The 25179-nt window shown below is 41.6% G+C and overlaps 1 protein-coding gene across 2 annotated transcripts in view; it reads right to left on the reverse strand.

The window, feature by feature from the left end:
• Positions 1–25179, reverse strand: part of SPOCK1 (SPARC (osteonectin), cwcv and kazal like domains proteoglycan 1) — a 412787-nt gene that overhangs the window by 133623 nt on the left and 253985 nt on the right. For both annotated transcript variants that reach the window (XM_081185601.1, XM_081185602.1), the window contains exon 5: positions 906–1038. In XM_081185601.1, coding sequence (XP_081041727.1) covers positions 906–1038 — 133 coding nt within the window. The remainder of the gene's footprint in view (positions 1–905; positions 1039–25179) is intronic.

Genomic DNA, 25179 nt, shown 5'->3' on the forward strand with positions numbered 1-25179 from the left:
ATATATTGATGCATTTTATCTTTTCTTCTTTATGTTTATGTTTTCAGACTTGTTATCATAAAGCATCATATCCAAGCAAAACCTTTGTGAATAGGGTATATTATATGTCTATAGCAATGAATGTATGAATAAATGATTAATCCAACATAGTACACCGCAAAGAACAAAACATGAACATCTTAATTCCACTTAAAAAGTGAAGTATCAACACTTGAATTAAACATGACTAAGGAGGTGTTTTGTATTTTTTACCAAATCAACACCTAAGGCATTAATAATCAGGCCAATGAAAAATATCCACTGACTGCATTATCTGCTCTCAGATGTGGAAATCCTTTAGTGTTTTAGCTATGCCTTTGGTGTACTGGTTTAGAATATATATGACCTATGCAGCACACCTAGTGAATTATATTTTCACTATAAAGTCAAATGTTACACTTCCCACCAAGGTTTTTACTCTCTAACAACCATGCATTGAGTGATATAAATGCAGTGCACATCGTTCATTTTAATGCGTTATGCTACACCATAAAGAAAAGGAAATATAGGGAAACATAAAGCCACAGATTCACATAACAGGTGTCTTCAATCAATTGTTACTGCTTTTTCTGCACACTCTAAACACAAGATCCACGTTATTTCCATTGTGCAGGAAGTTTGGCATCCAATCTGGCAATCTTACAAATGCTTCTAAATTTGGACCCCCTTTCACTTTCCAGTCTGGGGTGTAGAGGAACTCTCTTGAACTACTGGCACTTTCAGTTGACATGAGGAGCATCAGGGTAACAGCCTTCCTTACTCACAGTCTTACATGTTTCATTAAACGGCTTGGGTTTGAAAGCTCACATACCTAAATGGTACTTTTGCAAATGCCCGAATTACGACAGAAGCGCTTTTGTCATTACCTTTGTTGTGTAAGTATGTCCATCGGAGCCACAAACCGCACTGGCATGCATCAGAGGGCATGGCTTGCATTTTACTAAATTAGCTGGTCCATTCCAGTGCCTCTGGGGAAGGTTTCCTTTCTTTTGCCGAAGGCTGGAAGAGAAGGTGGGGGTCTGTGTGAATGTGATAGACAACTAAGACAAGTCTCTGCCAAATTGAAGCCTGAAAACAATCTAAATTTTGTGCATGGAATCCTTTTGGATCTAATTCTGCCTAAGCACATTTCAGGGCCAGCTAAAGAGTGAATTTATAATTGTTGGCAAAGCAATATTGTTTATTTCCAGTAGTTATATAACAAAATGATTACTGTTATTGGTTGTATGAGAAAAACAATAAAAGCCATAGGAGACAGAAATAAATCATAAACATGAAAACTAGCAATAGCATAAAAACAGCATATAATTAACAAAAAGCACCACCAGCAACAACAACAACAATAATTTAAGGTACAGTAATAGAAATGTGGATGATAGGGATATCTAGAATGTATTTTATATGTTTTAGATAAGAGATTGATGTACTGAATGGGAAAGTGAAGCTAAGATTATGCATAGGTAAAGGTAAAGGGACCCCTGACCATTAGGTCCAGTAATGACTGACTCTGGGGTTGCGGAGCTCATCTCGCTTTATTGGCCGAGGGAGCCGGCGTACTGCTTCCGGGTCATGTGGCCAGCATGACTAAGCCGCTTCTGGCAAACCAGAGCAGCGCACGGAAACGCTATTTACCTTCCCGCCAGAGTGGTACCTATTCATCTACTTGTACTTTGACGTGCTTTCGAACTGCTAGGTTGGCAGGAGCAGGGACCGAGCAATGGGAGCTCACCCCATCACAGGGATTAAAACCACCGACCTTCTGATTGGCAAGTCCTAGGCTCTGTGGTTTAACCCACAGCACCACCCGTGTCCCAAACAGATTATGCATAGAGAGCTACAATTTTAAGTAGAAGCATTTTTTGTCTAGCATTTTCCCTAACATTCTCTAGCATTTTGTCTAGCATTCTCCCTATTAGAGCACATGCATGCAGAAAGCACCATATTTGAATTCTGGCATCATCAGGTAGAGTGAGAAAAGACTCTTGCCTGACACCCTGGACTGCAGTTGCCAGTCAGGGCTGCTAATACTCAGTTAGGAGGACAGCCTTACAATGTAGCTTTATATGCTTTTAAACTATTTTAGGGATCCTTCTAAAATGAAAAGTTACAACAAGAAAACCCCATTCAGTATAACCAATGTTGACAACTAGCTTAATATGTATATTAGCTTGGTATGTACGGAGAAGCTCATTCAGTTGATGAGTAAGCTAGATACTATGATTTTATATTTCTGTTTCCAGTGGCCTGCTATTTAAGGAATATACTGTATTGTTAAGCTGATTTTATTTTTTAATCTCATAGGAAATATTCTAAAATGGGGCAATGCACAGCTGAGGTCACTCCTATGACTTTATCTACTACAATGTTCACATTTCTTTGTGCTTTGCAATGTGCCCATTTTTGGATTATGAATGTTTCTAAAGCTGCTGAAAAGCCTGCAATGTACCACTCTGGATATCTGAAACTTCAAAAATGAATCGCTATCTTGACTGTGTCATTGATGTTCTCACTTCTTCTCTTCAGTACTTTAACTATTATATTATGGGGTTTCAGATCTAGGGTCTTTTTTAACTTGTTGGATTTTAGATTCTATATTGTGATATTGAAAGCCTCTGCTACCCCTGAATCACCAATGCTATGAGAACTATGGCCTCCTTTTTCATACAGGAGTGAATAACACCATGGATAAAATAAAATTCGACACTTGGCAGTCCAATGTCCACTGACATTGTGCCAACCCTCCGATCTGTTGCAGTCGCACAATACTAAGATTCCTCTGTATGAGTAGTTTTGTACATTTGCTATGTTACAGTCCATCAAATTAGCATGGTCAACTAAATAAAGATGTATCCCTTCTTAGCATACAAACATATCCACAAGGTCTTGGTGCCAAGCAGAATTTAACAGTACCCAGGATTTGAAACCATTGTTCTGATCCTGCCCAAGAGAAATAAGAAAAATCAACCACTGCATGATTTATGAAATTAAAGTTAAAGGGCATTCAATGAACAAAGTGCCATATAAATGTCTGTTTAAAAATATTATATTTCTATCTAAAAATTAAATATAAGCACCTTAAAAATAGGACTGGCATTCCTGATAGAAGCCTTTTAAATAATTGTTAAGGGTAACGCCAACTCTATTTTTAAGATTCATTTATATTTTGCATAGTTGTGCTAGTTAAGTATTATTAAGGTTACTAAATGTTATATTGTTTTAGGTTGTGCTTTTCTATGATCGCTTTCAGTATATCTGGTCTACAAATCATAACATCAAATACAGTACATACAGTTATCAAGACAATACATGCATGCACCTTTTAACATGAGAGTATAAGAAAATCCATGAATAATCAGAAAGCGTTATAAATAGAGATAATGCCTATTGTCAATTTGGTGCCTGCTATAGTCATTCCTTCTAAAAGCTTTAGCTCAGATTGGTATCTTTCTATAAAAGTTACAGTTACAGATGGGTAGCCGTGTTGGTCTGCCATAGTCAAAATAAAAAAATTCCTTCCTGTAGCACCTTAAAGACCAACTAAGTTAGTTCTTGGTATAAGCTTTCGTGTGCATGCACACTTCTTCAGATACACACGTGTATCTGAAGAAGTGTGCATGCACACGAAAGCTTATACCAAGAACTAACTTAGTTGGTCTTTAAGGTGCTACAGGAAGGAATTTTTTTATAAAAGTTACAGTATAGGAGGACATGAGCTATTGTTTCAACTGAGCTGTTTTTGCAAGGGACAAACTGTCAAGTGCCAAGGGCAGCCTGGAAAATTGACCTTAAATGCTGATAGCAAAGCACTGAACCAGCACATGGAAATGTTCTTCTGTTACCTAGGGATATTCAAAATTGCTAAATACCTAGCAAATCAATGATCTCTTTTAGGTTCTAGACTAAAGGACAGTGGTGAAAAAACCCACCCCCAATTTGTCAGACTTGACAAATTTTTCAAGTTATGATCTAGAAGCCTCTTTAATGTAGCTGGTTGCTTTTTCTAACCCAAGTGACAGAAGATGGTGCTGAATCCAGGAGCAAGTTGAGCTATCAAGAAAAAAGCCAGGGATAGGTAGTCATAATCTGTTGAGGATGAATATAGACAAAGCCTATACTGCTGGGGCACCAAAGATCTCAAAAAAATAGTTTGTGTCCTCTCCTCTTTTGCGATTGATTGATTGATTGATTGATTGATTGATTGATTCATTCATTCCTAATATGCACACCTGGATTATGTACATAGTTTTGGTAATTCCTTCATTTTGGGGGCACCTTCAAACTAAAAGTATATGCTCACTATCCTTTGCACAGCAGAACCTCAGCAACGCCACTGGAATAGTCCATGCACTCAATGCAATATTTTGAATTCAAAGTGACCAGGACAGAGTGGACTGAAAAGTAATTCTCAAGTATTTTCAATTACTAACTTGTTTTACGACACGCCCATCCAGGGTCCATTTGTATGTCTCATACCCATTTGTAAAAAATCAGCCCTTTGTTTTTGTGTTAAAAAATAAAAATAATGAAACTGAATCCTACTTAACAATAAGCCCTGGCTAACATTACACCTAATCAAGGGTAAGGATAGGAGGGCATATGGAGGGAATATGCTCTAGTAAGGACAGAGGGCCTCCCAAGGTCCAATGGCCCACCCCTTTAACCATGATTGAGGGACTGTAAATATCATGTGTGAAGTAGCTCCATGTGTTATTGGCTTTCTAGATTTCATAACAATATATAAATTCTACCTCAAGCATTTGGAAGAAATAGCAATCCCACTGCTTTGCCCTAATATGAAAGCACATCAGAGCAGTTTAGCCGAGACAAGGAAAACATTTTAAAACATCACCGAATGCCTTTATCATGGTTTAGAAAACACATATGGATGCTCTTTAAAGCAATTTTGCCTCAGTTTGCAATTTGCTGCACAATTCAAACTCTCTTGTAATATCACATTCAGCTGCTAAAATAATAAAAATGCTATTCTTTCATTTCAGTTAAAGCTTTCTTCTGCTTGAGCCTTTGTCACAGTGATAAATAGCACTATTAGGAAGCTTGCATCTACAGAAGCAACCCCATCACGATATCATAAAATAAAAAAGCCAACCAAAAAGAGAGAGAGAGACAGAGAAGCCTGCAATCAAAGCCTTAGTATCAAAAACCAGTTCTGTCAGTATATAGCAGTGTTAATCTTCTAGAATGCGTTCACTTTCCTTAACAAACTAACTCCTCATTAATTAAGATAGGTGAATAGTAAAATACTCTGGATTGAACCAAAAAGGGTGAGGTATACATATTAAAATTTCTGCAAATGATGTGTGAAATCGGGTGGGTCCAAATTCATAAAGCTCACAGTGATGCTACCCAAATATTACAATATCTCTACATCTTTGCACGAAAGAATGCCTGCAAAAAATTAAGTATCTTAAAAACCGTGCCATATAATCATAGCTAGGAGGCAAAAGCACAAGAAGCTGTGACTACCAGGGACCTGAGATCACAGGAGCAGGAGCATTAGGGGGAAGAAAAGTTCACAAGCCATATGTGCAACCCACACACAGTCCCCTTGTGTAACTTGCACATATGTTTTTCTGTACAGAATCTCGCTAGAAGAAAGCAACAACTCCATCTTATGGGTTGGTTAAAAAAAAAAAGTTGCTGTGGTTGCAGATTATTAAGTTGCTAATTAACTTGAACATTTCAAAAGGCGGCATTCAAGTTCATCTTCTACTCTAACGAAGTGCCCTGGTTAGATGGCTACTGAGCAGTGTCATGCTTTGCATGGTGTGTGTTTTTTTAAGCAACATGTCTGTTGCTATTTGGTTGAACACATGCTGTGAAAGTGCTAACTTCCAAACATAGTCTCAGGCTACTTTCGGACTACACTATTTTGTAGATGATACTCAGTACTCTGCCAGCAAATTTTGTGCAATTAAAGCAAAGTTGGCCCTCTTGCATACAACAACATTTCTGTAGTAAGAAAAGTGACAGGAAAATGAACTGGAAAGTGAGGGATGACAGCAATGTCATATTACCTGTAAGCAACCAAAGCAGAAGGAATGCTCAACGAGCAACTTGTCTGGAAGAGCCCTAAAACTAGAAAACAGCTGAAATAGGCATTTAGTCCCTGAGGTGTTCAACATTGCTTTTGTTTCAAAAAGTCCAACCATGAGGGGTCATAACCTTCTACTTGTTCCTTCAAGCTGATGATCGATTGAGTCCTACCACACCACATCCATCTCTTTCCCATCTACTCAACAACTGCAATTAGTTAATATTGTCTGCTTCTTCATTCATGTGTTCCACTTAATCCATCAATGTGATTGCTAATGCGGCTCCGTAGATGCCAAAGAATAATCAAGGATGGATATTATTATGGCATGCTCTATAGTTGAAAATGCGAGGGAAATGTTGCTGAATGAGGACTGGCTATGGAAAAGGAAAAATAAGAGTGCCAACTTCCCGAGGGGAACAATTTGCATAGCAGGTGCTAGTTTTATGATGTGTCTGAATTGATCATCTAAAAATATATCGTTGTTTTAACTTTTATATCACATAGAAGCCTGCCAAATGCTCTAACAGCCTGGATTGCATTCCCTATTGGGCTTTTAGACCAAAAGACCAACAGAAAACATAAGTTGGGCTTAGGTTATGTTAAGATAAAGCAAACGCAAATGTGAGGTATTAATTGCCACACTCAACCCACTAGTCATTTCACCCAGAACTTCTCAGCAGAAATACTGCACAGCCCTCTTGCACAAGTTCATATAATATTCAATATACAAATCAGATCATTTTGAAGTGAAAAGGTAAAAAACCACCACCACCACCAAATCTATACTTAGTACTTGGTGGCAGAAAAACAGCTCTCAACCCCAAAAACCTTCAGATTTAAAATAAAGTATAAAATATGATTATCAGCTAAACTGGCTTTTCTCAAGATTTCACTTTCTTCTAGCTGTTAGAAATGGTCTGATAAGCAACTTCAATTTATTAATAACAGGGTTTCAAAAGAAAAAAAAAATACATCACAAATCTTTTAAGTGGAAAAGGCATTGTATTAATGCCTTTTCCACTAATACGTCAGAAACAAAATAGCTTTAGAGTGGCTTCTATTATGAACGTTTTGTCTTTTCAGCTTGACAGAGACGTGTGTTCGTTTTAACTTTATCTCTCTGTCTTGCTCAGTTCCAGAAGCGTATGTGCTTTGAGTCAAAAGTATGACCTGCCAGCATTCAGAACCCAGACAGAAAAAAATATTTTTTATTATCTTATTTCTGCCTGCCTGGGGATGTTATCACCTATGCAGCATTCATATTATCTCACAGGTTTTAAAAGACTAGATTTTAAACACCCATAGAAGGGTTCTTGCTGTACATCTCTCTAAAGAGATAGTGTTCAAGTTATGGCTGTTCTTGGTAGGTAAATAGAATTCATGTAGGATTGCTGGAAAATGTTAATGCCTGTAACAATGTTAATGCCTGTAACATTTTCATACCTATAATAATTTACTATGTGGACATGAAACAGAGAGACACATTGTGCAAAAATGTATGTTTTAAAATGATTTATTGGACCAAGACCTAATTAGCTGTAGTTCAGAAAGTGTAACTAGGGTTGTCAGTTACAACCTGGAAATTGTTGCTATATCTTTACATTTATTGATTGAGAGACTCAACAACTATGTCTTCTCCTGCCCATTTCCCCAGAGTTCTTTTGTCTTTCCTCCTTTCCCACCTGCACAGCTGGATTCCCTATTATGTCAAACTGTGGTGGGGGAGTGGTTAATGGATCTGGGAAGAAAGCATGTGAGAAAAGCCTGTGCTGCTGAATCTTAGGCTTTTTTGCAACCCCAAAGCAAACAACAACAAAAAGAAGCCAGCTAGCAGCATGCCAAAAATAGGAGGAAATAATGGCTATATGAGTGTAAGAAGAAACAAGCAAAGGTTAGTTAGGGAAATACCAATTGATAAGTGCAATTACTAACGCTGAACAATTTACTTCTCACCCACTTTTAAAACACTTAAGAGGCATCTTTTACTTCTTGGTGACTATGGGATGTAGGGTTGGGCCCTAAGTTACCTCAGTGAGCATATTACAGCAAACAAGGACAAATGAACCCAACATTTACCCCAAGTCTTCCCATTGTCACATCATGCATTGCCCTGCCCCAGTTCTCCAGGTTGTTGGCTACTGCTGACGAGAGGCTGGTAAATTAATGTTGAGATGATGTAGTAACAGTATAAGTAAGCAAACCTACACTGAAATGCAAAAGTGAAGAACATGGCATTGGCCAGCCACATATGGCTACAGCTCAAGATCTGCTATAACATGCAATTTGGCAGGGATGAGGATTTTAACTTAGGTTTCTCCCACCCAAACCTTCTCCATATTAGTTTCACACTCATTGCAAGGATGTACCCATGGCATTGCAGATTGATAAAAACAATGTAAACATTTAGAGTCAGCATGCAGTGGTTATGGCTGTGAAAACCTCATTAAGAAGCAAGCATGCTTTTCTTATCTCTTCTTCGTTTTGTGTTCTCTGGGATCAACTTAGCAACATTTTATGGGGAGTCTACAAGGATCAGCCCCAATGCTCTAGAACAGTGTTTCCCAAACGTTTTGGGGCAACGGCACACCTGTTTACCGGAAAAAAATCTCGCGGCACACCACCATTAAAGCCCCGCCCCGTGACGTCAGCGCGCAGCGTCACGCCGGGAGGGACGCACAAAAGTGAAAGTTTTTTCCCTCCCCCTTGCCGGGGTGGGAGGAGGCAGCAGAGCGAGGGACTGAGGGACGGCGGCAGCTGAGGCGGCGGCGGCTGTTGTGGTGGTGGCGGCGATAGCGGGCGGAGGAGGGGGCGGCGGCGGGGCTTGAGGAGCCGTCGCCGGGAGTTGCTGCTGCTGCTGTTGCTGCTGCTGCCGCCCGGACATGCCGGCCTCCTCCTCCTCCGCTGTCTCGCGCTCCTCCCTTTTGCGCGCGCTGCCCCGCCGCTCGGCACCACCACCGCGGAGCCGCCCCCGGCTCGACGCGGATCCTCGCCGCCGCCGCCTCTCACCGCCCGACTCGCCCGCCTCCCTCCCACGGCACACCAGCCGATGTCTCACGGCACAGTAGTGTGCCGCGGAACACCGGTTGGGAAACACTGCTCTAGAAGTATCCTCCAAAAGAGATTCATTTAGTCTCCTCCCTGCTAGGTTTTTTTTTTTTTTTTTTGGCAGTTGAAGGCTGTCCCTTCTCAGAGGACCTTTCATCTTTAACACTATTTACTTTCAGGGTAGTTGTGCTTATTTTAGTGGCCGTTTACTGGGACTGTTGCTTTCGCTGATTTATTGATGTAATTTGTTTTGGTTTACTGAATGTTGTTTTTATTGTTTTCCTCATCTATGAATTTTCATGACTGGTGCTGTAAAACAAAGATTTAAATAAATATGTGCCACTCCAGCAGGTGTGAAGCATAGAATCATAGAATCATAAAGTTGGAATAGACCACAAGGGCCATCGAGTCCAACCCCCTGCCAAGCAGGAAACACCATCAGAGCACTCCTGACATATGGTTGTCAAGCCTCTGCTTAAAGACCTCCAAAGAAGGAGACTCCACCACACTCCTTGGCAGCAAATTCCACTGTCGAACAGCTCTTACTGTCAGGAAGTTCGTTCTGATGTTTAGGTGGAATCTTCTTTCTTGTAGTTTGGATCCATTGCTCCGTGTCCGCTTCTCTGGAGCAGCACGGTTCCTTTCATCCTGCTTGAACTGCATCCCATGGCTTTTGTCGATCCTAGAAGCTTCGTCACTGTTTTGCTTCAGCAGCCAAGCCATTGGTTCAGTAGCCTTGTGCAGACAACATATCCAGAGAAAATAACTAAAGGAAGGGTCAGGGTTGTGCCACCAGTACTATTCATCCCAGTTCCCTGTGTTTATGCAGCCTTCTGAGTCTGCATGCTGTACTGAGTCTGCTTTGGTCACAAGGGTGAATTAATATGTGAAGGTTGGAGGGCAGGCCAAAGGGCACACTTTCCTTGTCTCTGAATATGTAATCTGCACAAGGCTAAAGTCACACCTAAAGCTAAAGCTGCCAGTTTCATTGTACAACGGATATAACAATAGCAACTTTATTTTCTATTTGGCATGATGACTCCAACTACCGGTAAGTCCTATGCAGTGTATATCCATTGAAATTCATTGGCTGAGATTAGTCATGCCCATTTATTTAAATGGGTCTACTCTGCATATGTGATTTAAATAACTAACAATGGATGCAACCTATTATGAATACTTATTTAGCAAAATAGTAATAAGTAGTAGCAGTAGTTTTTTCCCTTTAAAAAAAGGTTTAACAGTTTTGTCCAAAGTTTCTTAAATTTTGTACGTATTAAAAGTTGAGACAGTTCTTGCCCAGGTTCAGATTCTAATACTTCACAAAAGCGGGGGAGAGGTGGTGAGAGGAAAGCAAGCCTTACAGCAGCAGCAGCAGTAATAATAATAATAATAATAATAATAATAATAATAATAATAATAATAATAATAGTAATAATTCATTTATACCCTGCCCATCTGGCTGGCTTTCCCCAGCCACTCTGGGAGGCTCCCAACATAAGTAATGGTGATGATGATGATAATAGTAATAATAATAATAATAATAATAATAATAATAATAATAATAATGCGATAAAACATCAGACATTAAAAACTTCCCTGAACAGGGCTGCCTTCATATGTCTTCTAAAAGTCAGATACTTGTTTATTTCCTTGACATATGATGGGTGGGCATTCCACAGGGTGGGCCCCACTACCAAGAAGGCCTTCTGCCTGGTTCCCTGTAACTTCACTTCTCGCAGTGAGGGAACCACCAGAAGGCCCTTGGAGATGGACCTCAGTGTCTGGGTTGAACGATGGGGGTGGAGACTCTCCTTCAGGTATACTGGGCCAAGGCTGCTCCTTCCATGGGAGCTTCAAGCCACAATGGATAGGACTAGTTTGGTCTTCCCTTTGCCATGATGTTCTTCCTGAAATACAAGGATGTGGTCTATCTGTGGTCCTAGGTCACCAATCTGTTGGCAGGGGGCAGAGTGTGCCTCCTTTCACCTCTGCAACACAGTTGCAGGTAACTGGTAGGAGCGCTCTCTTTCTCTCTCTCTCTCTCTCTCTCACACATATGACATTATACAACCAAATAAAGCTTTGGCCTTTTTCTTTTTAAAACAGCATAGCATTGTTGTCTACCCCATCACTGGCAAGCCAGTGGTAGTGCATTCTGATGACGCCTTCTCATTCATATGCCAGAACCTGACAGCTTTGTTATGCTACATGCTAATTCTTCAATTTATTATGGGTGCACCTCCATTGTAATTTTTGATTTATCACAATCTAATCAAAACAATAAAAACCTGACTTCAGTCTATCTGAAATAATTTGGTGTATTTTCACTGATAGTTTAATTAGTCCTGTCTCTACATAGGTTCTCGTCACACCCCAGCTGAAAACTCATGCTCTTTCCCATTCACACTCATATGAGAGGCATTTTCAGGAGTAATAATTTTCAGGAGTAAATTCATCTAATAGGAGATGAATCTTAGTGCTAATAACATTTTTCTGCTCCTCTGGCCCTCTTGTCATTTAGAAATACAGTTTTAAGAGTCATTTTGAGTGGTTTGAGTGGTTCACTAAATTTGAAGATCTGCCCCAGCAGTTTACAGAGAATAAAGAAACAATGCAAAGGGCTTGTGACTTGGGATGCCCTCTTCACAGCTGCCTCAAAAGCAAACATTAGTTCTTGAAAGAAAAATTAAGGCATACCTGATACCTCCATCCTCTCTCAATGAAGATAGAATTTTACTAGTCCTTGGGCAACTAATAAAGACCAGGCGCTATGCTGTAATTTGGCCAGGGTGGGGGAAGCAGTCTCAATGTGCCCAGTTGGCTTGCCACGGTCAGGTGCCCTGCAAGAGAGGGGCTACAATTCTGTGATGACTCAGAGGTCTGGCAAAGATATGGATACTGAAGATGCTGAGGAGGAGGAAGGCTGTCTATGGGATTTACTCTTAGAAGGCACCTCTCTAAAGGGATCTTCTATCTCCCTATCCAACTGAGAGATAAAGCACTGTGTCTGCTACTTAGGGATCACTCTAAAATGTTATCTCCCAATCAGATCTGGAGATAAAGCTGTGGGACCACTTCCTGTGGTTTGGCAGGCCAGATCCAGCTGAGTTTACATTACGCCACAAGAATGCCCTTAATAACATACAACAGTTTGTGTTTCCAAAGTAAAAATACACTTACATTTTTTTATTCTGACAGTTAAACCACTCTTTCTGTAGTCAATTAGGCAAACTTTAGCCAACAAAGCCTCTCTTCTTCCCCGAGGGGAGAGGCTGTGAGCGGGTCTCGCTTCCCATGCTTCGCAGTGGGCGTGGATGGCCCACTGCGTCACAGAGAGTCCCTGGCCTGTGTCAGGCCCACAGTCAGCCAATACGAGTGCGGGACTGTGGCTCAGCCTGTTTGTTTCCTGCACACATGGACCTCCCTCCCTCTATTCTCATGCATTCCACACCTGACCTTGCTATGGATCTCGGTTGGTTGCCTGTTGAAGGGGCCACTTGGCAGATTGGCACCAGCCATTTGGTTTTTTGTAGCAAATTGTCACAACTTTATAAGGTTAGGCGGTTAGGCACTGGAAAATGCATTGTGTGTTGGAGGGGAGGCTGTGGCCATCACCTACCCCTCCCCTTTATGGGTGTTCCGTTAAAGGAATCTGGTGGTCATGGTTCCTGTCTGATGCCCAGGTGGTGGCTAGGGCCATGGCACAACCCTCCGGTGACTCTAGGGGAAAGCTTCCAGTTGATTTGCATCAACAGGCTCCCCCTACAGGTTGTTAACTCTTGTGTGACTCCCTACAGAGCAGGCAGGAGTCAAATGTAGTCTGTTCAGATCCTGTGCCTAAGCCAATACTACTCACATTCTGTAACCAATAAAGTTGTGGCCATTTTTAGCCCATTAACCTAAAATACCATGTGTCTTATTTCATCATAAAGCAGGCCACGGGGCCTTGACTCACAAGTCAAAGTATGTTAGACGCAGTTTACTTCATTGTGGTTGACTCTAATTGTGTTAACATAGTTTTTTGAAATGATGGGATCTATTTCCGATGGGAAGAGTATGGAAGGTACACCACACCAGCTGCTGAACCGAATAAGTGAATACTCTTCTTTATGGAGCAAGAATAAAAAAAAAAAATTGGGGGGGGGATGCTTTTCAAGAGAATAACCCCTAACAGCAATTCAAAATCCCAAACAAACAAATTAAAACCTCGACTGAAATGTCGGCTACAGTTAAATTGACAGACTGCAAATCTCTTCTCAATGGAAGGGCAAATACACACTGTGAATCTACTTTGGTATGCCAATCATCCCGCTTATGAATAAATGTGTTGAAACATCTTGGGCCAAGGCAAATGAAGTTCTATTTTGCTGAAAAACTTAACAGCCTGTAATCCTTGCTTTAAGATCCACAGTTGAAAGAATCTACTGTAATTCCGCAGCAGGCTCAGCAGTGAATAGTGAAGGAAAGCATTTTCTATTCAGTGGGGAAATGTTTGCAATATGCAGGGGGGAAGAGGTGGGGAAGTTTCAAGAGCAACTAGAAACATGTGAACCTTTATCTCCATGCAATTTATTTTCAAATTCATGAATATTTTGATGGGGTGCTATACCTTTACCACCTTCCTACTAATCAACAAAGAATATAATAAGGTATAGCAGTTAAGAACTAAGGCAGTGTCTGAGATTTCTGCTGTGAGTGTTTTCACCCAGCTGGAAATGGGATAAAGGACTCTGAGGTGCCTAGTATCTCTGAAAGAGGATATAGTGTTGAACAGGTATACTGCATGCAGATCACAATCACACCCCATGTTTTCAAACAGGAAATACCATGTGATAATAAGCTGGCTGCAAAAAGGAGGAAATGAGAAGAAAGGAGATCCATACATATCATGGGGCCTCCCAGGTACGCAGATATATTTTATCCACAAAATGTGCAGAGCCCTGTGAGTACCAATGGCAGAGAAAAGTTGGCAGACAGATCTTAGCCTGGCAGCTCAGCAGGTAATCATGGAAGGAAGTGGTTCTACCAAAGTGTAAGAGGGAACTGATCACAGAGAAAGCATGCATTTAAGCAGACACGCTCAAAGCCTAGAGTTAAAGGGCTGCAGCTCAGTGGTATAACATGTGCTTACTATGCAAAAGGTCTCAGGTTCACCCCCAGGAACATACAGTAGAGCTAGGAAAGACTCTTGCCTCAATCCCTGGAAAGCCAATGGTTTGAAGTGGTACAAGGCAGTTCCCATTGCATCTATCTTCTATATCCTCCCCCACCAGAGCTGGCCCACCCATGAAGTGGGGAGAAGCAGTTGCCTCAGGTGGCAAAAGTGCAAGAGGTGGTACCCAGCCCTTTCCACCACTTCCAGTGCTGCTAGAACAGCTGTCCTCACACAGAGTTTAGCAAGAGGGAGGCACTCCAGCATGTGGCCTTGCCACTCATTTTCCCCACCTCTGGGGTGGAGAAGATGAGCAGCAAAGTCTTGCCGAATGCCCCCCTCTTGGCAAGTTCAGCAAGAGGGGGGCATTCCAGCAGTAGTAGAAGTGGTGGGGCAGGCAGGGCAGGGCAGGGCAGCAGGTGAGGTGGTGTGTGGTAGTGGGCGGTGGGCAAAGGGCAGCAGATTCCCATTATACCTCAAGTGGTCATGTGGGGTGGTCCACCCCTGCTTACCACACTCCTAGGACCCAAGCTGCTGAAACACTACCCCCTTTGCAGTTTAAAGGAGTAAGGGAACTGTTTTAACAGCTTGCTTTGCCCCAGCAAAGACAGTACAGTGGTACCTCGCAAGACGAATGCCTCGCAAGACGAAAAACGCGCAAGACGAAAGAGTTTTCCATTTTTTGAGTCGTTCCGCAAGACAAATTTCCCTATGGGCTTGCTTCGCAAGACGAAACGTCTTGCGAGTTCTTGCGAGTTTGTTTCCTTTTTCTTAAAGCCGCTAACAGCCGCTAAGCCGCTAATAGCCGTGCTTCGCAAGACGAAGAAACCGCAAGACAAAGAGACTCATGGAACGGATTACCGTAATTTCGTCTTGCGAGGCACCACTGTACTTCTAGTTTCTTTCTCCCATCTGTTCTATCCATGAAGCTTTCTAACCTGTCTTTTATTTATTTACAAAAAAAACCAAAAACAAAACCTAAGGAGAAGTCATTTCACACTGGAGAAATTTCAAATGAGTTCAGCAATCACAAATGAAATGGTGATTGACAGATTACATGACTCCACATTCAAGATGATGGGGCATTTTCATGTATGTTGACTTAATCATCAAGCCAGACGTGATAGCAACATTCACAGAATTTATTCACATTATCTGCTCAATTCATGCACAAACAGTCAAGCAGATAATTATTTTTATGTGCAGCTGCTGGAGCTGGACTTTCTTCTACTTCGTCTGAACTCCCAGTGAACTCCCAGTTGCAAATGATCTCAGCCTATTGAATGGGCAGGGGCCAAGTGGGTATGGGTTCCTTTCTCTTCCACAGTGCACATCATTTGACCAGACATATGGTGTTCTAGGAGCCCTTTGGACTTCCATATCCCTCATCCTTAGCATGGCAACCCAGGAGGTAAATGGGTAAGGAAAATTAGATGGCTGACTATCTATTTCAGTTCTAGATCTACTCCAAAATACTGAAATAAACATTACTCCTGACACCTACTCAGTTAAAAAGCAGGATTATTGCAAGAGAGATCCAACTGGGGTAAGAACATGAGAAGAGCATGCCTGCTTAGGCCAATGGTCTATTTAGTCCAGAAACCTGTTCTCACAGTCACCAACTGGATGCATGTGGGAAACTCACAAGCAGGATTTTGAGGACAAGAGTACTTCCCCCAAGATTTCCAGCTAAGCAGGTAGCAGAAAAAGTAATAAAATAAAACCATGCTCTTAATATGCAATTTTCTGTTCTTTGATATGTTCTTTCATTTTGTCTAACAAGGGAAGAAACTGACTGTGCTTCAGCTTAGGTCCAGACTAAGATTTCGTTCAAGAAAAGATGAAGAAAACATCTTTAAAATTCCAGACCAACACTTCAGACAATCTATTCTGTATGATGTTTATAATTTATTCAGTAGCAGGCTTGAAATCTGCCCACAAGTAGAGACTTGCAGTTTTTTTTACATAGAATGCCTTTATATGGAATATGGAATGAACAAACAAACAAAACCAAGTGCATGTGTTCTAGAAAACAGCTTATCATGTAACACGAGCCTATTAAGCTTTAACAAGCAAAATAATTTCATCCTCAACATAATGACTCTGATACAGAAGAGCTGAGCCATTATACTATAATTTTAAATGACAAACAATATCCACAGACAACCTTTCCACTTTCTTCATTATGCTGCTGGTGATTCAAAATAGCCAAATCAGTAATTGAAGCAGCAATTAAGGGGGTTAAAATTGTAATTACGTTGGTTGTTTTTTTAAAGAATTCAATCTGCCTTAAAAAGGAACACTTAAATATTAAGTGAGTCTAATATGTGTAAACAAAGCCTTTTTTAGTGTTCTGAGATGTAATAGTAGTAGTTACATATTGACCTTTAAAACGTAACAAGTGATTAACGTGGAATCAAAGTGAACAAACTGCAAAGCTATTTTGACTTTGGGATTACTGTGGAAGACAAGTAAATCTATTTCTAAAAATGGTTATTAAGATTTCTTTCTCTTTTTTAAAAAAGGAATTCAGGCTACAGACAGTGCATTTAGCATTGACATTCAGCTTTGTGAATCAAGTAGCTTATGAATTACTCCGGTTTGGCCAGAGGGTTGCACCAGTTGGTGACACCTCTGCAATCAGCTTCTTTTGTTCCAAGAGACAGACGGGAACCTGGTTTGGTCTCTCTGGCCTTCAGCAAAGTGAAATGTTGAAGGACGGGCTATTGCTCTATTCCTAAACTTAAAATGATGGGGAATTTAAAGAATATCAAAAAGGGGGAAAAACCCCCACGGAACAATGTACTGTAGTTGGCCAAAACTTTAAGTATGCAGGAAATCAGAGTAGCAAAACCAGTTCAACAATCAAAACTATTTTATAGCCACAACTCTGAAAAAATGTACCAATGCTGGAAAAGTCTAAATATATAATGTCCTATGTTGATTCCACACCTGTTCCAATATTTTATCCAAGCTAAAATCAATGAAAATAATATTGACACATGTGACCTATTGATGCATGCTTACTCAAAGTACGTACAGTGGTACCTTGGGTTACATACGCTTCAGGTTACAGACTCCGCTAACCCAGAAATAGTGCTTCAGGTTAAGAACTTTGTTTCAGGATGAGAACAGAAATCATGCTCCAGTGGCACAGCAGCAGCAGGAGGCCCCATTAGCTAAAGTGGTGCTTCAGGTTAAGAACAGTTTCAGGTTAAGTACAAAGCTCTGGAACGAATTAAGTACTTAACCAGAGGTACCACTGTACAAACAATGGGAATATAGTGGTAAAGAGTTTCAAAGAGCTCACATGCAGTGCCACAACATTTGCACTCACTGCCAATTGAGCCCAATTCAATGTTTTATAGTTAGCGCTGTATTGAAACATCTTGTTCAGTTTCTCCATCATCAACATCATCATCATCATCAATTCCCCTGCGGAAGAGACCTCAAATTTTCTCCCTCTGTCTCGGGATGCTTTCAAATTTCCTTTGAATTTTTTCAGAATTTTGGTGGGTACAGGGTTGAGCTGACTTTTATTGTTGCAAAGTGGCCATGGGCAATGTTTAATGTTTCCATTAAACATTACCCCACCATTCTGCAGCCTCCCCAGGTGCCCAATATCCCTGAATGGAAAAAGCTTCATGGGAGGGGTTACCTCATGGCATCTTTCCCTGGGCTTTAACTGAAGCATGGGATGCTGGATACCAATTGATCTTGTATGCCGATTGATTTTCTTTTAACCTCTATAAACTATCTTCCTACACTGATTTCTAGTAAGAAAAGGCTTCACTTAAAAGTACAATGGCTTTATTTAAAAAATAATAAAGAACAACTGTTAGGAGCACAGTTGGCAGCCTTCCTGCTTTCCTGTGCTTATGTGAAAACCCAGCTGAGGATTTCCTGGGATTTCCTCAGGAAATGCAAGCAGCCAAGAAGGCTACCGTGTGGAGGTTTATAGAATGAAAGAAAGGTCATTAGTCACAAACACTCCATGACAACCTTGAATGTAAGGTAAATAGAACAAAATTCTGCATTCCACTCAGTGTATGTGTGTGTGTGTGTGTGTGTGTGTGTGTATATATATATATATATATATATTTGCTTTCGTAGATTTTCACGGGTACAGGAATGTAGGTTTTGGTGTCTTCGGGTGTCTTCCCGTGTAAGAGTTGGGGTGTCTAGGCGACGTTTCGACGAGGTCTCACTCGTCATCTTCAGGCTGGTGCTTTCGGCTTCTTGTTACTAGAACAGAGCAGGATCTCAGTGTTTGAGTTCCTATAAATACTGTTGAGGGGGTGTGGTGTATAGCCTCCAACGTTCTGGGCAGATAGGAAGTTCCTAGGTTAATGTGCCTTTTCTTCTTTTGTTCATTAATTACTTGAGGGATATCTTGAGTGATTACTTGAGTGATATTCTGAGTACCACTTAGGAGGGTCATTAGGTGTGGATTAGTTGCTAAAGCTTTCGTGTCTTGACCTCTTGACCTTGTGAAGAGTTTTTCTGAGAAGATGGCTGTACTGCACTTAGTTGTGCTCTGGCTTGGCTTCGTGTATAGGGGCGAGCTGTGGTTTTGTGCCCTGTGCCAGCCAGATCTGTGTAGGGATTGCAGGGGGGTGCAGCATCCGGAGGTGCCACTATGGTTTGGCTACTGGATGGTGTCTGTAATTTATCTGTGGAGAGGGTCTGGGTTTGGGTCTGGTGTGGTTGATTGGAGATGGCGTTCTGTGTGCCTCTGGTTCTGGTGTCGGTTTTTGTGGGGAGGGCTAATTTCCAGATGTCTGGCAGGCGGGACGTGTCGTCACGCTTGTTCATGTTGTGAGGGTGTTTCTCTATCTCGATGGCTTCCATGATTATTCTCTTGTGGTGATGTTCCATGTTAAAGAGCAATTTGGAATCTGCAAAATTAATTTCGTGTCCTGTTTCTTTCATGTGTTGGTAAAGAGAGGAAGTTTTTTCTTCTTTTTTGACGGCATTCTTGTGTTCTGCGATACGTGCATTTATTCGTCTGTTTGTTTGTCCAATGTACGTGGCTGGGCAGACTTTGCAGGGTATTTCATAGACCCCTTGGTTTTCTAACTGGATTTTATCTTTTGGGTTTCTGAGGATATTAACAGCCTTTTGCACCAACCAAAAAATAGCCAATATCCTCAGAAACCCATATATATATATATATGCATATATATATGCAGGTTTTGTTGTCTTCGGGTGTCTTCCCGTGTAAGAGTTGGGGTGTCTAGGCGACGTTTCGACGAGGTCTCACTCGTCATCTTCAGGCTGGTGCTTTCGGCTTCTTGTTACTGGAACAGAGCAGGATCTCAGTGTTTGAGTTCCTATAAATACTGTTGAGGGGGTGTGGTGTATAGCCTCCAACGTTCTGGGCAGAGAGGAAGTTCCCAGGTTAGTGTGCCTTTTCTTCTTTTGTTCATTAATTACTTGAGGGATATCTTGAGAGATTTCTTGAGTGATATTCTGAGTACCATTTAGGAGGGTCATTAGGTGTGGATTAGTTGCTAAAGCTTTCGTGTCTTGACCTCTTGAGCTTGTGAAGAGTTTTTTCTGAGAAGATGGCTGTACTGCACTTAGTTGTGCTCTGGCTTGGCTTCGTGTATAGGGGCGAGCTGTGGTTTTGTGCCCTGTGCCAGCCAGATCTGTGTAGGGATTGCAGGGGGGTGCAGCATCCGGAGGTGCCACTATGGTTTGGCTACTGGATGGTGTCTGTAATTTATCTGTGGAGAGGGTCTGGGTTTGGGTCTGGTGAGGTTGATTGGAGATGGCGTTCTGTGTGCCTCTGGTTCTGGTGTCGGTTTTTGTGGGGAGGGCTAATTTCCAGATGTCTGGCAGGCGGGACGTGTCGTCACGCTTGTTCATGTTGTGAGGGTGTTTCTCTATCTCGATGAGAAACACAAAAACCGACACCAGAACCAGAGGCACACAGAACGCCATCTCCAATCAACCTCACCAGACCCAAACCCAGACCCTCTCCACAGATAAATTACAGACACCATCCAGTAGCCAAACCATAGTGGCACCTCCGGATGCTGCACCCCCCTGCAATCCCTACACAGATCTGGCTGGCACAAGGCACAAAACCACAGCTCGCCCCTATACACGAAGCCAAGCCAGAGCACAACTAAGTGCAGTACAGCCATCTTCTCAGAAAAAACTCTTCACAAGCTCAAGAGGTCAAGACACGAAAGCTTTAGCAACTAATCCACACCTAATGACCCTCCTAAATGGTACTCAGAATATCACTCAAGAAATCTCTCAAGATATCCCTCAAGTAATTAATGAACAAAAGAAGAAAAGGCACACTAACCTGGGAACTTCCTCTCTGCCCAGAACGTTGGAGGCTATACACCACACCCCCTCAACAGTATTTATAGGAACTCAAACACTGAGATCCTGCTCTGTTCCAGTAACAAGAAGCCGAAAGCACCAGCCTGAAGATGACGAGTGAGACCTCGTCGAAACGTCGCCTAGACACCCCAACTCTTACACGGGAAGACACCCGAAGACAACAAAACCTGCATTCCTGTACCCGTGAAAATCTACGAAAGCAAATATATACACACACACACACACACACACACACACACACACACACAGAATTATCAATTCAAATGCAATTCCTTGTCTCATTTGATTGAGGAAAAGCACAAAGCAGGGCAAATTTAGTGGCATAACACTACTTTTAGTCTATAAAATGCTGTATTACACGGCTTAGGACTCCGCTACTTATGAGGCAGCTTCTCCCTGTATCAACCACCCCATAACTTGATAAGGCCCTGATGGCAGTGCCATCTGTGAGAGACGCTTGATGAGCTATAACTCAACACAGGGCCTTCTTAGTTATAGCACCCCAGTTTTTGAACATATCTGCCAGGGACATTTGGTTGGTATAAACCTGGCTTAGCTTTAGATAGAAACTGGGTCTTTTGACATGCTTTTGATACAGTACATGCCTGGGCCACAGACTGCTGGTCAAAGAAAGTTTATTTCAACTCCTTTTAATATTTAATAATTTTGTGTTCCTTGTTTGTAGACCCCAGGGCAGGTTACAACAAAGGGCAGGGTTTGATTAAAAAAAAAAAGTCTTCTCAGAAGTAAGTCCTATTGAGTTCAGTGGGACTTACTCCCATGCAAGTGTGGACAGGATGGCACCCTTTGTGTATAAAAGCAAATGAGAGAATTGTAAAAAAATAAATAAAAATTGAGCAAAACTGCCACTAAATATTTACTTCTGCTAAAATATTTTGAGAGTCAAAGTAGAATTCAAATATTTCACTGCCAGTGAAATGATTCATAGTTAAAAAAACAGCAAAGTTTTTTTGTTTTGTTTTGTTTAAAGTGACTGCTCCTTGAGCACACAGTGTTCTTCTCTCCTGGAAAGGAACTTATTATTATAACAGGAGAACCACTAGTCCCTGGCCTCTTTTTGCCTTTACCTTGTGTAAGAGGTTTCTTGCGATTTCAACAGAGGAAATGATAGATTCTGAATTTGCTCGGATAAATGTCAAAGCTATGTTCTCGTCTTACATCACTGTTCTGCACATTTACTGATGCAGTGGGGGTAAGGCACATTCTAATAGTCTTCTAAATTTTTAAATAAATGCAGCATAGATCCACAGCTGCTGTAAGAGCCCTCTGCACAGATATCATTTCATGAGGAAAAAATAATCTCCACCTGTATTCTGTTTGTGAGCAATAAAGCATGATTTTGAATGAAACATAAACTCTTCATTTAACACCGTAAAGTGAAAGGCACAAATTAGTCATTTCCCACCTGGATTATATACATTTGCAAAGAATAATAACAAAAATGGGAGGATTTGTCTTGCTGTTTCACCATCAGCATAGAAGATTTGAATGGTATTTCTGTGATTTGAATGAAATTAATGATTTTGCCATTTTACACGCTTTCAGTCAAGTGATTGCTTTTACTCCCTTGGTTTTCTCCCAGAAACATCTGAAATAATAAACTGCAGGCCTGTTGGCTTGCTGTTGAGTATACACAATGACTGAGAACAGTCTTGACAAGAGAAGACCCCTGATTTTCGCTCTGGTTGTTCTGTTTGTGCCTCAATATATGTTCCAAATCCACTTCTACTGAAAGCTCTTAAATAGCAGTGAAATCACACCTGTTTGTCTAATAGGACTATAACAGTATTTAACACAGGCATTCTCTCAACAGGTAAGGTTATGTAAAGGCCAGACTCAGCTATGGGACTTGTAGGAGTGAAGAACAGCAGGAGAAAAAAAATGCATTTTAGATGACTTCTGAATTGAGGGAAGGAAGAGAGTTGTGCCCTTGTCTAGTGTATCCCTAAGGACCTAAGGCATGGGTGCAGAACCTTTTCAGTTTCTGAGCTCCTCCACCCCAGTGGGCTACTTGGAGAGCTGAGCCATCAGAAGCCATGTGCCCACATAATGATTACTTAGAGAAGACACTTCTAAATGGGACTTTACTCATGCTTCCTACTTCATAGGTGATAGAGCATCAGGCACAGCTGCTAAAGCACATGTTTAAAATCTAGATATACAGTGGTACCTCGGGTTAAGTACTTAATTCATTCCGGAGGTCTGGTCTTAACCTGAAATTGTTCTTAACCTGAAGAACCACTTTAGCTAATAGGGCCTCCCGCTGCCGTTGTGCCTCCGGAGCACAATTTCTGTTCTCATCCTGAAGCAAAGTTCTTAACCCGAGGTACTATTTCTGGGTTAGTGGAGTCTGTAACCTGAAGTGTCTGTAACCTTAAGCATATGTAACCCGAGGTACCACTGTAATTCAGTCCAACAGAGCTATGCTAAGGTTAGATTATGAAAAAAAGGCTTTTGGTTCTTCCAAAGTGTAAGTGAGTCATTTTGGACTCACAGCTGTCCATGGAGGCACAGGTCAAATCTGTGTCCAGGGCAGCTGTTTACCAGCTCCATCTGGTACGTAGGCTGAGACCCTATCTGCCTGCGGACTGTCTCGCCAGAGTGGTGCATGCTCTGGTTATCTCCCGCTTGGACTACTGCAATGAGCTCTACGTGGGGCTACCTTTGAAGGTGACTCGGAAACTACAACTAATCCAGAATGCGGCAGCTAGACTGGTGACTGGGAGCGGCCGCCGAGACCATATAACACTGGTCTTGAAAGACCTGCATTGGCTCCCAGTACGTTTCCGAGCACAATTCAAAGTGTTGGTGCTGACCTTTAAAGCCCTAAACGGCCTCGGTCCAGTATACCTGAAGGAGCGTCTCCACCCCCATCATTCTGCCCGGACGCTGAGGTCCAGCGCCGAGGGCCTTCTGGCGGTTCCCTCATTGCGAGAAGCAAAGCTACAGGGAACCAGGCAGAGGGCCTTCTCGGTAGTGGCGCCCGCCCTGTGGAACGCCCTTCCAGCAGATGTCAAAGCGATAAACAACTACCTGACATTCAGGAGACATCTTAAGGCAGCCCTGTTCAGGGAAGTTTTTAACGTGTGATATTTTATTGTATTTTTGGTTTTTATGGAAGCCGCCCAGAGTGGCTGGGGAGGCCCAGCCAGATGGGCGGGGTATAAATAATAAATTATATTATTATTATTATTATTATAAGAAAAAATTAACAGGGTTGTGCAAATAGAACCAAATTGCTATGCTTTTTATTTATGTTTATTTATTTATTTATTAAATTTATATACGCTTTGAATTAAGCACTGCTTTGGGCATTCCTTGAGGAAGACTGATCATTTCCTCCCTACTGCTGGCAATCAGCACATCCAGCCCCACGGGGGACCATTCCATCTCATTCCTGTCAGGACAACATCCAGCTCTTTACATCTTTCAAAATACAGCACAATAAAAGCATCTATGTCAGCTTGTGGAGTCAACTAGCACCCACATCCTCCTCCCACCTGCTGCTCATTGAAACTCTGCCACCCAGACCTCCCCGTAGAAGAACTAAAACATTTCCGATAGTATTAGCAAGCATGGTATCACCATCCTTCAGCATCAGCACTCCTCAGCAAGCAAGGCCAAATGGGGCTATTCATCTATCTTCAAGGTTTTACAATTGTTAAGGAAGTAGCTATCCAGATAAACATTTGACAAGTAATTATTATCACAGTGCTGACTTGCTGTGTTATGAGCCCATTTTTCTAATGTAAACACCCTTCTAGTTATTGCATCCTGCCAATGGTGCTGTTTTCTGGACTGAAACTAGGCTGTTTGAAGGTCATGGGAGCAGCTGGTATATTGCTGGCTTTGGACTCTTTATAAACTTTTTCTTTTCAAAAGGATGTTACTTTGCTCAAAGGATCATATTATTACCATTCCACGCGATATCTGTTCTTCTTTCTTTCTGATCTGTATCATGCATACTCAGATAAACTGAAATATTAAAGGGGCACTGGCCCAACACCCCCACCCCGGGGGGAAAAAAGCCTTGTTGTTTTGTTTTGTACCATTGTGATCTACTGAACATACAACACAGCTTCACAACCTTCCTGGACTTCATACATTTAAGAAAAAAACCTGTTTTCTTTTTATTGCTATTTTTATACTAACGTTAATGTAAAACAAAAATGCAGAAACAATAGCAAAGGGAGCTTAGAATTTCAGAAGAACCTGCGGGATGGGAGAAATGTTAATATTTAAAGTCAAAGTGCTCTGTTTTAACTCTTCCAGTCTACAATAATTTGACCAGGGGCATTTCATAACAGTGTGATTTGAACATTGAGTCCCATGGAGGGGCGCATGGGCACACTGTATTTTCCAGCTGCTATCACTAAGTGGTAGCTTACAACCACCATCTCTAGGAACCAAAGAAGCCCACAACCTTGGTTTTTGAATGTAATCTGTTCTGGAAGACCATTTGAGTTCTGAAATGTTCAAAAACTGAAAACTCAATAGCCGACAG

This window comes from Podarcis bocagei (genome assembly GCF_964188305.1).
Source record: "Podarcis bocagei genome assembly, chromosome: 2".
NCBI lineage: Eukaryota > Metazoa > Chordata > Lepidosauria > Squamata > Lacertidae > Podarcis > Podarcis bocagei.